Source organism: Suncus etruscus, chromosome 6, assembly GCF_024139225.1.
Source record: "Suncus etruscus isolate mSunEtr1 chromosome 6, mSunEtr1.pri.cur, whole genome shotgun sequence".
NCBI classification, from domain to species: Eukaryota; Metazoa; Chordata; class Mammalia; order Eulipotyphla; family Soricidae; genus Suncus; species Suncus etruscus.
The window spans coordinates 64,912,731-64,925,460 of record NC_064853.1 but is presented as its reverse complement, the minus strand read 5'-3'; the positions used below and the strand labels follow the sequence as shown (position 1 = coordinate 64,925,460).

General features: G+C 49.1%; 1 protein-coding gene across 5 annotated transcripts in view; it reads left to right on the top strand.

Annotated features, from left to right (window-relative positions):
- The window catches only part of TNK2 (tyrosine kinase non receptor 2), a 38,686-nt gene extending 33,645 nt beyond the window's left edge, over positions 1-5,041 (top strand). For 4 of the 5 annotated variants that reach the window (XM_049774439.1, XM_049774438.1, XM_049774436.1 and 1 more), the window contains 5 exons: positions 352-396; positions 960-2,281; positions 2,353-2,448; positions 2,570-2,697; positions 4,314-5,041. In XM_049774439.1, the coding sequence (XP_049630396.1) occupies positions 352-396; positions 960-2,281; positions 2,353-2,448; positions 2,570-2,697; positions 4,314-4,320 (1,598 nt within the window). In that variant the 3' untranslated portion in view covers positions 4,321-5,041. The remainder of the gene's footprint in view (positions 1-351; positions 397-959; positions 2,282-2,352; positions 2,449-2,569; positions 2,698-4,313) is intronic. The other variant, XM_049774435.1, reaches the window with a different exon arrangement.
- The last annotated feature ends 7,689 nt before the right edge of the window (positions 5,042-12,730 follow it).

The window sequence follows — 12,730 nt, the reverse complement described above, 5'->3', positions numbered from 1 at the left end:
GGACAGCTGTGTTCCTGGATGTGACTGGCTGGGGGCGCGGGGGATGGACAGATGGGCTGACAGCTGTGTCTGCCCAGGTGGGCCCCGTTGAGATCCAAGACCCTTCTCCCTGGCCCTCTTGTGCACCTTAATCCTGCTCTCTCTTCCCAAGCCAACCACAACACACACCCCCCCCACTTCATCCTAGCCAGCCCCTCATTCACCTCCTGGGTCCAGGGGTCCCCTTCGTCCTGCCCTCCCATTGCTTCCCTGCCTGGTCTGTGTGCTCACATACTTTGCTCACCGCCATCTCTCTCCTCTGCCCTCTGCTCTGGCTGCTTGCGCGCTCTTCGCTGCTCCCCTTTCTCACAGGGGAGCCTCCGCCTCGCCCACCGCAGCCCATCATCTTCACTCAGAGTAAGTGGGTGCTTGTACCCTGGCTGCTGTTCCTGCCCTCGCTCCTCATTCTTCTCCCCAAATTCTGGGCCGGAAGGTGTGGAGGTGGTGGTGGTGGTGGTGAGGGAGATGAGGGGAGATGGGTACGGGAGATGAGGGCACTTGCACTGACCTGGCCCACCTGCCCCTGAGCCCATTGCCTGTCACCCTGGCCCGAAGGGGCTGGATGGCTTTTCCTCATTGGCTGGGCACAGCCCTTGGCTGCTCAGGGACAGTACCAGCTGCTGGAATGGCGGGGCTCATTCCCTGGAGTCTCCTGTGGATGGACAGGGGGCCTCAGTGTAGTCCACTCTGGGGTGTTCCTGGCTCCTGTGCAGTGGATGTGTCCCAGGGAAGAGCAGGTCCTGCCTGCCTGGCCGCAGTGGGTCAAGCTTGTTAAGATTGTTGGCTGCCCTCTGTTTGGGGTGGTTATAAATTGGGGGCTGGTGGGTGGAATTCTTGGCTCCCTCTCTCGCGCCACTTTCCCTTTGCCCTGCCTGACTCTGTGTGCCCTGCGGGTTGCGGGCTCTCCTCTTCCATCACAGAGCCCACCTATGACCCTGTAAGTGAGGACCAAGACCCGCTGTCCAGTGACTTCAAGCGACTCAGCCTGCGGAAGCCCGGCCTGCCCCGTGGGCTTTGGCTGGCAAAGCCGTCGGCCCGGGTGCCCGGCACCAAGGCGGGCCGTGGTGGCCCTGGGGGAACTGAGGTCACTCTCATTGACTTTGGGGAGGAGCCTGTGGTCCCAGCCCCGCTGCCCTTCGCCCCCTCGCTGGCACAGTTAGCCCTGGACGCCTGCTCCTTGCTGGACAAAACCCCACCCCAGAGCCCCACACAGGCGCTGCCGCGGCCCCTGCACCCCACACCCGTGGTGGACTGGGACGCGCGCCCCTTGCCCCCGCCTCCTGCATATGACGATGTGGCCCAGGACGAGGAGGACTTCGAGGTCTGCTCCATCAACAGTGCTCTTGCGGGCGCAGGCTCCTCTCCCACCCCCAGCGGCTGCGGGGAGTCCAGCAATGCCTTTGGGCCTGAGCAGGTGCAGCGCCTCCCAGCTCTGGAGGACAACCTGTTCCTCCCGCCCCGGGAAGCCCGCACGCCCCCCAGCTCAGCGCAGACATCGGAGATCTTCCAGGCGCTGCAGCAGGAGTGCATGCTACACCTGCAGGGCCCCAGTGTCCCTGGAGGGGACCACAAGCCTCAGGTGCCCCCGCGGGTACCCATCCCCCCGAGGCCTACACGTCCACGGGCCGAGCTGTCTCCAGCCCTTTCTGGTGAAGAGGAGACGGGGCAGTGGTCTGGACTCGCATCCCCGCCCCGCTTGCCTCCCCGGGAGCCCAGATCCCCTCAGGTTTCCAGGACGCCCAGCCCCTTGGTACCGCCTGGCAGCTCCCCGCTGCCCCTACGGCTCTCCAGCTCACCTGTGAAGGTCATGCCCACCACCCAGAGCTTTGCCTCCGACCCCAAGTACGCCACCCCGCAGGTGACCCAGGTCCTCAGTGCCCGCTCTGGGCCCTGCATCCTGCCCATCGTCCGGGATGGCCGGAAGGCCAGCAGCACCCACTACTATCTGCTGCCTGAACGCCCACCCTACCTGCAGCGCTACCAGCGTTTTCTGCGCGAGACCCAGAGCCCAGAGGAGCCTGAGCCCCTGCCTGTGCCCCTGCTGCTGCCCCCGCCCAGCACCCCAGCACCCGCCGCCCCCACAGCCACCGTTCGGCCCATGCCCCAGGCCGCCCCTGACCCCAAGGCCAACTTCTCTGCCAACAACAGCAACAGTGGGCTCTGGCTTCCTGCACTGCGGGCACCTGCTCGGCCGCAGCCTGGGGGCTGCCCTGCAGAGGGGCTGGCGGGAAAGATCCAGATGGTGAGTGCCAGGCCTGGTGGTGGGCCCCGGGGAAGGAACGGCCTCTGAGCTGATGGGGTGGCTGTGCCCAGCTGCAGGCCATGGTTCATGGAGTGACCACGGAGGAGTGCCAGGAGGCCCTGCAGAGCCACAGCTGGAGCGTGCAGAGGGCGGCCCAGTATTTGAAGGTACCACTGCACCCTGCCCTCTCTGGATTTGAGGGATCCCTAGATCCTCCCCCTACCTCATGCCTCAGGGATGTCAGCATGTTCCCGGTGCACCTCAAGGCCTGGTCCCGCTGCCCCTCAGGTGGAGCAACTCTTTGGGCTGGGTCTGCGGCCACGAGGCGAGTGTCACAAAGTGCTGGAGATGTTTGACTGGAACCTGGAGCAGGCCGGCTGCCACCTTCTGGGCTCCTGTGGCCCCACGCACCACAAGTAAGTCAACCCCATGCCTCAGCTTCTTCCTAGGCCCTGAGGGATGACGGGGGGGTGGGGAGAGGGTTGCACAGGGCAGCCATGGGGAAAGCCCAGTCCCCCACAGTACTCGGGCATGGCAGGCTGGGTACTGCCACCTCGGGTGAAGGTGGTGTCTGTTGAGCACATGCTGGAAAGGGAACTGGGAGCTGGTTCCAAGGGCTGGAGCACAGACTGCAAGCAGGAACACAGGGCTCAATCCCTCTACCACTGGGGCTTTCTGAACAGTCAGGCATAACCCCCAAGCACAGAGCCAGGAGTATTCCTGAGCATCTCTGGATGTGTCACCCCAAAACAAACAAGCAAACCCTAGAAACCATCCAGTTGAGCTGACAAGTAAAAAAAGGCATTGGGGCTACTGAAAGGAGTTATATCGACCCCCTATCCCATGCAGTTCAAACACTTTTTTTTTGGTTTTTGGTTTTTGGGTCACACCCTTGTGCTTAGGGGTTACTCCTGACTCTATGCTCAGAAATCACTCTTGGCAGGCCCTGGGGACCATATGGGATGCCGGGATTTGAACTGCATGCAAGGCAAATGCCTTACCTCCATTTCATCTCTCCGACCCCTTTCTTATTTCTCACAATGCCTGAAAGTGTGAATGCCTTTTTCAAGGGATGCCCCACAGAAACAAAACATTACCATCCTGTATTCCTGTATTTAAAAATAAAAACAGGGGCCAGAGAGATAGCACAGCGGTAAGGCGTTTGCCTTAGATGCAGAAGAACGGTGGTTCGAATCCCGGCATCTCTTATGGTCCCCCAAGTCTGCCAGGAGCGATTTCTGAGCATAGAGCCAGGAGTAACCCTTGAGCACTGCTGGGTGTGACCCAAAAACCAAAAAAACCAAAAAACAAACCGTATAGTCGGCAAGAGAATATTACAAGGATTAAGGCATTTACCTTGCATATGATTGACCCAATTTGATCCTGGTCACCTCATATTGTCACCAGAGCTCTGCTAGGAGTGATCCTGGAGCAGAGTCGGGAGTAAGCCCCAAGTACAAGCCCCTAAACAAAACAACCCAAAATTGCACATTTCTTCACAGTATAGAATGTACAGACTGATGGACTGTTTATATGGTGAGATGGTCTCGAAGTGGTAGTGGCCGCCCGCTGGCCAGGTTCCCCTCACCTTTGTGCAGGGGCAGCAGTTGCTGCTGTAGGTCCTCTCAGGTGCCACCTGCGTGCGTGGGGGTGATGTCCTGCCCCATGCAGGGATGCAGGTAAGGAGTTAGCAAGGAGTGCATCTGCCTTACTCTGGTATCCTGCACACTGGGTACCCTCACTCAGTCTAGTGCTTGGTTTCTGCTCACTCTTACTAATTTACGACCAAATAAGCTTTGGTTTTCTGTGTCTGGCCCAGTTTTGCATACTCTAAATGCCCAGGCCTGCTGTTGCTGAAGTTGAAGTTTCAGTTTCAAAAAAAATCAAGGGGTGGTGGGTCGGGATTGTCAATTCAGAAGTATTACCTCTAAAACAACCTGTTTCTAACCAATTTTTCAGGAGTGCCAGATGACCGCCATGCCTTGTGTGTGCCCACACAAGACGTTTTTTTCTTTCATTGTCTGTCCTGCAGGCGCTGAGCTGTTTGCAGAGCCAAGGGTCTGCCTTGAAGAAATCGTTTTGAGCCTGGCCATGCACAAGGGCGGGGAGACGCCCCCCGCATGACAGAAGGACCAGGTTCAAGAGTGCTCCCAGTGGCAGCACTACCCAGGCAGCCGGCAGTGGGAGCCCAGCCTTGCTCACCCCTCCCTCCCCCAGCGCTGCCCTGTAATTGTGGTTCAGCCCTGAGTGCCGCTCTGCTCCAGGTGTAGGCAGGAGCACTGTGAGGGCAGCCCTGTGTCTGAGCTGCCCGCCGCTCCAGGCCCTTGGGAGGGCTGGAACTGGGCAGGGAGAAGGAAGTGTTGGCCACACAGGAAGGTGGGCTGGCATCCATGGGCCCTTCCCTGGGCCGAGTTCTTTGCTAAGGAGCCCCTGGCAAGCTTCTCTGGGTGGTTCGGTGAACTGTGACTAGTGGATGCATGGGGGACGTGGCTTAACTGAGGGCTTTATGCCGTGAAATCGTTATAGGTGACTTTGGAAGTAGCGTCAGGGTGCCAGACCGTTCTCTGGCAGGGACCAAGGCCCAGAACCCCAGGTTGGCAAGACCAAGGGGGCGGCTGCCTAGGAGGGACACCAATGCTTCCTCTGACCCAGCTCTACCCCCGTGCTGCTCTGTGTCATCTCACCAGCCTGTCGCCAAAGTCGTCGCCCTAGCTATGGATATGTGCTTTTCACAGAGAAATAAAGCTGATTTATATTTTACATTATGTGTTGTTCCTTAGCCTCTCCATCCACAACATCTCGAGATGCAGCAATAGTGCCCCCTGTGGCCTGAGTGAGAAAGTGCAGGCCTGATGCCACTGACTTCTACGGGTGGACACGGGCTGTTTTGTTTTGTTTTGGGAACACACCCAGGATGCTCACAGGTGCCTTCTGGTTCTGCACTCATGGTAGTGCTTGGGGGAACCACATGGGATGCTGGGAATTGAACCTGACTTGGCTGCGTACAAGATAGGTGCCTTCCCCCTTTCTACTACCTCTCCAGTCCCCAAACTGTTTTTCTTTGCTTTCTATCCTGAGTGAGGCAGCTGGTGTGGAGTTGGGGAGAGAGTGTGCAGAGTCTCTGCTGGAACAGAGTTAGACATCAGCAACAGTTTGGCTTCAGTTTGGCTTTTTTCTTTTTTATGCCCAGAGTAACATTTTACACGGTTGGAAATTGAAAAAATTCTGAAGAATAAACCGTGAAGTCTCCACCCCGTCGTTCATTTCCCCAGCTCACATACTGCCATTAGCACCTGTGTCTTACTTTTTTTTTCTTCATTTAATCTTAAGGGTTCCACACTTCCTCTGACTCAGAGTGGGTAGACATTTGGATGTCCCCTTGTCTATTTGACTAGGCATCTTGGGATGAAAACCTTTTTTTGACCTGATCCCTAGTAATAGCCACCTACTACTAGTATATCCAGTATGTGGGTGATTCTCTGCTTGCAAATTAGTCCCCAGGGAGAATTCTAGGAGTTAGAGTCAATGCTGGTGCAATACAGATGCAGCCCCTGCCTCTGGAGAGATGTCCTGCACCGAAGGGGTGCAGGCTTGCCAGTTTGGCCAGTTTTGACAGCTAGAAAAGGAGGCCTCTGTAGTATTGATTTGTGATTCTCAGTGATTATGCATTTAAATAATTTGCCAGAGAGAGAGCATGGAGGTAAGCCATTTGCCTTGCATGCAGAAAGACGGTGGTTCAAATTCTGACATCCCATATGGTCCTCTGAGCTTGCTAGGGGGGATTTCTGAGCATAGAGTCAGGAGTAACCCCTGAGTGCTGCCAGATGTGACCCAAAAACTAGAACTAAACTAAACTAAAATAATTGACATTAGGGGCCAGAGAGGGTAGGGCATTACATGCAGCCAACCTGCTTGACAAAAAAATTTAATTTGATGTTACTATTTCCTCACCTATTGCCTATTTAGAGGCAATAAAATCAACAATTTATTAATTAAGTCATTAATTTCATAACAATAGTTAATAGGCATTTTTTAAATAGGCAATAGTTATTATGGTGGCATGTTATAAAGTAGATTGCAAGTAGTGTTTCTCAACCAGGAGCTATTCAGACCTTGAGCCCCCCAAATATCTCAAAGGATCACAGAAACTAGGGATTCTGGCATGAGAGTTAGACGGCCAACTTCAGGATGGGAGTGGGAGGTAGGGGCACAGGAAGGAAACAAGGTGATGGGACCACAGCTGGAAGATTTGAAAGGAATGAGTTATAAGAAATGACTGAATCAAGGGAATTGGCCTTTGAATTTGACCTTACCATCTGCACTTTTAAAAAATAGTTATATATATATATATCTATGTATATATTTTTGGGGCCTGTAGAACTAGTACAGTGGGTAAGGTGCTTACTTGGTACCCATCCAACCCAAGTTTGATCCCTCATATCATATTTGATCTCTCAAGCATTACCAAATTGAATTTTGAGCACAGCCTAGTGTGGCCCCAAAACCAATACATAAATGTTCATTTAGTTTGAGGGTACATCCAGCTCTGCCCAGGCTCATTCCTGGAGGTGCTTGGAGGATCATCTGAGGACTGGAGATTGAACCAGGCTTACCTCATACGAGACAAGCACTTCTCCACTGTCCCCTCTGGCTCACATGTCTGCACTTGGAGAAAATGGACCTTTTAAGGCAGGGGTCTCAAACTCGAGGCCCAGGGGCCGTTTGCGGCCCTCCGTACAACATTTTGTGGCCCGCAGCCGGCCTTCAAATATCACAGTATTCACGATTATTCGCTTACTGAATAATCGCAATAAAAATCACATTAGTAAGAAAAAAATCGCATTAAACATTCGCATACCCTGAGCAGTTCCGTTCGGGGTATGCAAATATTTAATGCGATTTTTTGCCTTTTTTTTTCTTACTAATGTGATTTTTATTGCGAATATTCAGTAAGCGAATAGTCGCGAATACTTTGTGCCTAGCGCAGAAGTCATTTCCACTGTTCTGCCCGCTGTCCCTTGCATTATCGGAGGCCGAAGGGAGAGAAGTTTATTACAGAATTAGATTTTGTCATACCTTCATCATGACTTCATCAAAGCCTGCAGTGAAGGGAAAGATGGATGATGAGCACAGACAATTTCAGGAAAAGTGGGAGATGCAGTATTTCTTTGTTGAGCACAGGGTCATCCCCACATGTCTTATTTGCTCAGAGAAAGTTGCAGTGCACAAGGAATACAACTTGGAACACCATTATTCAACTAAACATGCTGAAGAATGTGCAAAATATCAAGGATATGTATGATACCCTCTCAGTGACAGTACTGCAAACCACAGTGCCATTAAGGGGCAAGAAAAGGGGAAAAAAAGAAAAAAAAACATGTCTGATGAAGATCTTGCTGGGGATGAGGGAAATGGTGCAGGGAAGTGTACATACGTAATGGCATCGATGGGTGTTAGAACATATTTAACCTGAAAATCATGAATGACATCATAACTCTGAAATTTGCTCAAGAAAAAAAAAGACAATAAATGGTCTGGGTTATGCAACCACCTGGTGAAATGCTGGTGTCTATTCACAAAGGGAGAAGGTAGAAAACAAGCCAAGCAGTGAGTGGGTTGGGGTTGTGTTCGTTTTTTTTTTTTTTTGTTTTGTTTTGTTTTGTTTTTTTTTTTTGTTTTTGGTTTTTGGCTACACCTGGCAGTGCTCAGGGATTACTCCTGGCTCTGTGCCCAGAGATTGCTCCTGCCAGGCTTGGGGGCATGTGGGATGTCAGGGATCAAACCTGGGTTTGTTGCATGCAAGGCACCTGCCAAGCTTTTGGAAATGGGGATAGAACTGGGGTCGATCACTTGCAAAATGAGCATCTTAACCCCCGTATTAGCTTCTGGCCTCAATTTTGATAGTGAAATGGCTATTTATGGTAGCAATGGGTGTGTTGGATAGTAAATATGCTACCTGCCCTAAAGTAGTAATTCTGTCAGTGTGCCTCATATTTTAATGACCCCTGAAATATGTCTTCTCAACTCCTTGGGCAAGAATGCTTTGGTCTGGAGATGTGGCTCAGTGGTATACAGGTACAAGTTTCATCCCTGCATAACCCCCACATTGTTGAGTGAAATCTATTTTAAGTGTACAATGTTCCTACTCCAATCTCTTCACCAGTGTCCCCTTCTCTCCACTAATGTCTCTAGTTACCTTCCCACCCTGCAGGCCTCAGTCTCGCTGACTGCAGTCTTGTGGCACAACCAGGTAGACTTTGTCACTGCAAAAATAGCTAGAGCGATAGATAGCACAGAGGGTAGAATATTTGCCTTGCATGCGGCTGACTGGGACGGACCCAGGTTTGATCCCTGGCAACCCATGTGGTTCTCCACGCGGGCCAGGAGCAGTTTCTGAGCACAGAACCAGGAATAACCCCTGGCTCAAAGACAACAAAAATTAAAGGGGAAAAAAAAAAAAAAGAAAAGAAAAGAAAAGAAAAGAAAAGAAAAGAAAAGAAAAGAAAAGAAAAGCCAAGAAAGAAATGGGTTCAGGAGTGGGGCTTTTGTGTATGCAGCACCACCTACTGGTAATATGTGACATTGCAACCTCAGACTACACGAGGGGAGACTGTAGAAAGTATTTGGCTTTTTTTTTTTAAATTGAATTTTTGGGTCCGGAGTGATAGCACAGGTTCAATCTCCAGCATCCCATATGGTCCCCCAACCCAAGCCTGCCAGGAGCTATTTCTGAGCACATAGCCAGCAGTAACCCCTGAGCGCCTCTGGGTGTGGCCCAAAAAGAACAACAAAATTTGAGTTTAAGTTATTAGAGAACTGTGATTTTACAAAGTTTATAGTTGTTGGTTTTTTTTTGTTGTTTCTGTTTTTTTTTTTTTTTTGTTTTGGTTTTTGGGTCACACCCGGCAGCGCTCAGGGGTTACTCCTGGCTCTATGCTCAGAAATTGCTCCTGGCAGGCTTGGGGGACCATATGGGATGCCTGGATTTGAAACACTGACCTTCTGCGTGTCTTACCTCCATCCTATCTCTCCTGCCTCCTATAGTTCAGGTTTTTTTTTTTTTTGGTGTGTTTTTGGTTTTTGGGGCCACACGAGTTTGATGCTCAGGGGTTACTCCTGGCTAAGTGCTCAGAAATTGCCCCTGGCTTGGGGGAACCCTATAGGACGCCGGGGGATCGAACCACGGTCCTTCCTTGGCTAGTGCTTGCAAGGCAGACACCTTACCTCTAGTGCCACCTCGCCGGCCCTTATAGTTCAGTTTTAAATATACTATACTTCCAGTTCCCACCACCAGTTTCAACTTTCCTCTTATGTTCCCAGGTTCCCTCCTTATCTCCCCTCAATCCCAGCCTGCTATCTTGATAGGTACTTTATTTATTTTATTAATTAAATTATTTAAACACCTTAGTTACAAAGTGGTTCATGATAGAGTTTCAGTCATATGATGTATACCCCCTTCACCAGTGCCTATTTCCTACCACTGATGTCCCCAATTTCCCTCCCATCCTTCCCGTCTGCCTTTGGGGCAGACATTTTACTTCTCTTTCTCTGCTCTTCCTTTCTTTTTTAGACACTGGTTTTCACTACTGTTAATGAAGGGGCACCTTCATTATTCATATCACTTTATCTCCTTTCAGCACCCAGTTCTTATTCAGTGATAAGTTTTAACATTGTCATGGTAATAGTGGCCCCTTTTCTTTTTTTTTTTTTATTTAAAAAAAAATTTTTTTTTTAGTGGCCCCTTTTCTATTCTAACTGCATTGTTCTCCCTTTGTAGCAAATTGTGGTTTGCTACAGAGGGAGGCAGGAGAGAGGACAGGAGGAAGGGATGGATAGAAATGAGGAAATTGTGGCAGGAAATGTGCACTGGTGAAGGGTGTTGCACATTATATGACTGAAACTCAATCATGAACAACTTTGTAATGTATCTCATGGTGACTCAACTAAATAATTTATTTATTAAGATAATAAATAAATTAAAAAATGCTTATCATTATTTATTATGTGTGAAATCTAAATCAAGACAACAATGAGGGGGCCTGCGCGGTGGTGCTAGAGGTAAGGTCCTGCCTTGCCTGTGCTAGCCTAGGTAGGACCGCGGTTCGATCCCCCGGCATCCCATATGGTCCCTCAAGCCAAGAGCGATTTCTGAGCGCAGAGCCAGGAGTAACCCCTGAGTGTTACCGGGTGTGGCCCAAAAACCAAAAAAAGACAACAATGAATTATTTCACACCAGTGAGAATAGCACATATTAAAAACACTGGGAATTATCTGTGCTGGTAGTGATGTGATGATAAAGAAACTCTCATCCACCACTGGTGGGAGGAAATGTTGTCAGGTCTAACCTTAATGGAAAACAGTATGGAGAATTCTCTGTAAATTCAGAACTGAGCTACTATAAGAGTCAACAACCCCACTTTTGCCATATGATCCAACAATTCCAGGACAGAAAAAAAATCATTAAAAAGGATATATAGGGGCCGGAGAGATAGCATGGAGGTAAGGCGTTTGCCTCTCATGCAGGAGGTCATTGGTTCGAATCCCGGCGTCCCATATATGGTCCTCCCGTGCCTGCCAGGAGCAATTTCTGAGCCTGGAGCCAGGAATAACCCCTGAGCACTGCCGGGTGTGACCCAAAAACCACACAAAAAAAAAAAAAAATAAAAAGGATATATAGGGGCTGATGAGGTGGCACTAGAGGTAAGGTGTCTGCCTTGCAAGCGCTAGCCAAGGAAGGACGGTGTCCCAATGCCCACCTCCCAAGTCAGGGGTGATTTCTGAGCGCTTAGCCAGGAGTAACCCCTGAGCATCAAATGGGTGTGGCCGAAAAACAAAACAAAACAAAAAAAAAAAAAAGAAAAGAAAAGGATAGATGGGCCCTGAGAGATAGCACAGCGTCGGCGTTTGCCTTGCAAGCATCCGATCCAGAACCAAAGGTGGTTGGTTCGAATCCCGGTGTCCCATATGGTCCCCCGTGCCTGCCAGGAGCTATTTCTGAGCAAACTGCCAGGAGTAACCCCTGAACACCACTGGGTGTGACCCAAAAAACAAAAACAAAAAAAAACCAAAAAAAAACCAAAAAAAAAAAAGAAAAGAAAAAGAAAAGGATAGATGCATACCATCATTATTCATTGCAGCACTCAGTACATTACATAAGATTTAGAATCAACCTAGATATCTAATGACAGAAGAATAGATCATGAAGACACACACACACACACACAAACACACACACACACACACACACACACACACACACACACCCCAGAATACTACACAGCTATGAGGAATTTTGAAATCATGAAAATTGATGCAATATAGATGGAATTGGGAGTTGACATGTTAAATGATGTGAGCCATAATTTTTTAGGAGAGTCTAGTTTTAATTCTTTAAGTGTTTGGTAGAAATCACTGGTGAAGGGGGGGCGGGAATAAAAGAAATTACTGGTGAAGTCTTCAGCTTCAGAGTTTTTTTTTTTTTGGGAGAGTTTCCATATCCATATAAATTTAAGTGCTAGTCAGATTTTATATTATTCATGACTTAGTCTTGGTATGTTTTAGTTATTTTAGAAAACATTAATTTCCTTTAGCTCATTCAATTTGTTCATGTCTTTGTTCATAATACTCACTTATACATCTTTTTATTTCTGTAGAATTAGAATATTTCCAGCTCATTTATGTTTCCAGTAATTATTTATTTTTCTTTTTCCTTTTCTTTCCTTTTTTATTTATGCTGAGGATCAAACCCAGGTCTATGTGAGCTCTACACTTTATTACTGAGCCAAATTCATAGCACTACTTTTTAAAATTCTTTTAATTTAATTAAATTAATTAATTTATTTATTTTATTTGTTTTTTCGGGCCACACCCGTTTGATGCACAGGGGTCACTCCTGGCTAAGTGCTCAGAAATTGCCCCTGGCTTGGGGGGACCATATGGAATGCCCGGGGATTGAACTGCGGTCCTTCCTTGGCTAGCGCTTGCAAGGGAAACACCTTACCGCTAGTGCCACCTCACCGGCCCCAAAGAATTTTTTTTTGTTTTTGTTTTTTTTTGGCCACACCCATTTGATGCTCAGCAGTTACTCCTGGCTATGCGCTCAGAAATCGCTACTGGCTTGGGGGACCATATGGGATGCCAGGGGATCGAACCTCAGTCCGTTCATTGGCTAGCACTTGCAAGGCAGACACCTTACCTCTAGCGCTACCTCACCGGCCCCCATAGCACTACTTTTTAATCTTAATTAAAAAATAGCACAGGAATTAAGGCATTTGCTTTGCATGCAGTCAAGCTAGTTCAAGTCTAACAGGGGAGTGACTTCTTATACTAGTTCTCAGAAATCAGAAAATCTCTTGGAAGTACTAACTACCACCTTAATATTTAACTTCTTCAACTCTGTGTATTTATCATTCTATGTTTTTCTCTCAGCTCTGCACTAAGAGCACATTT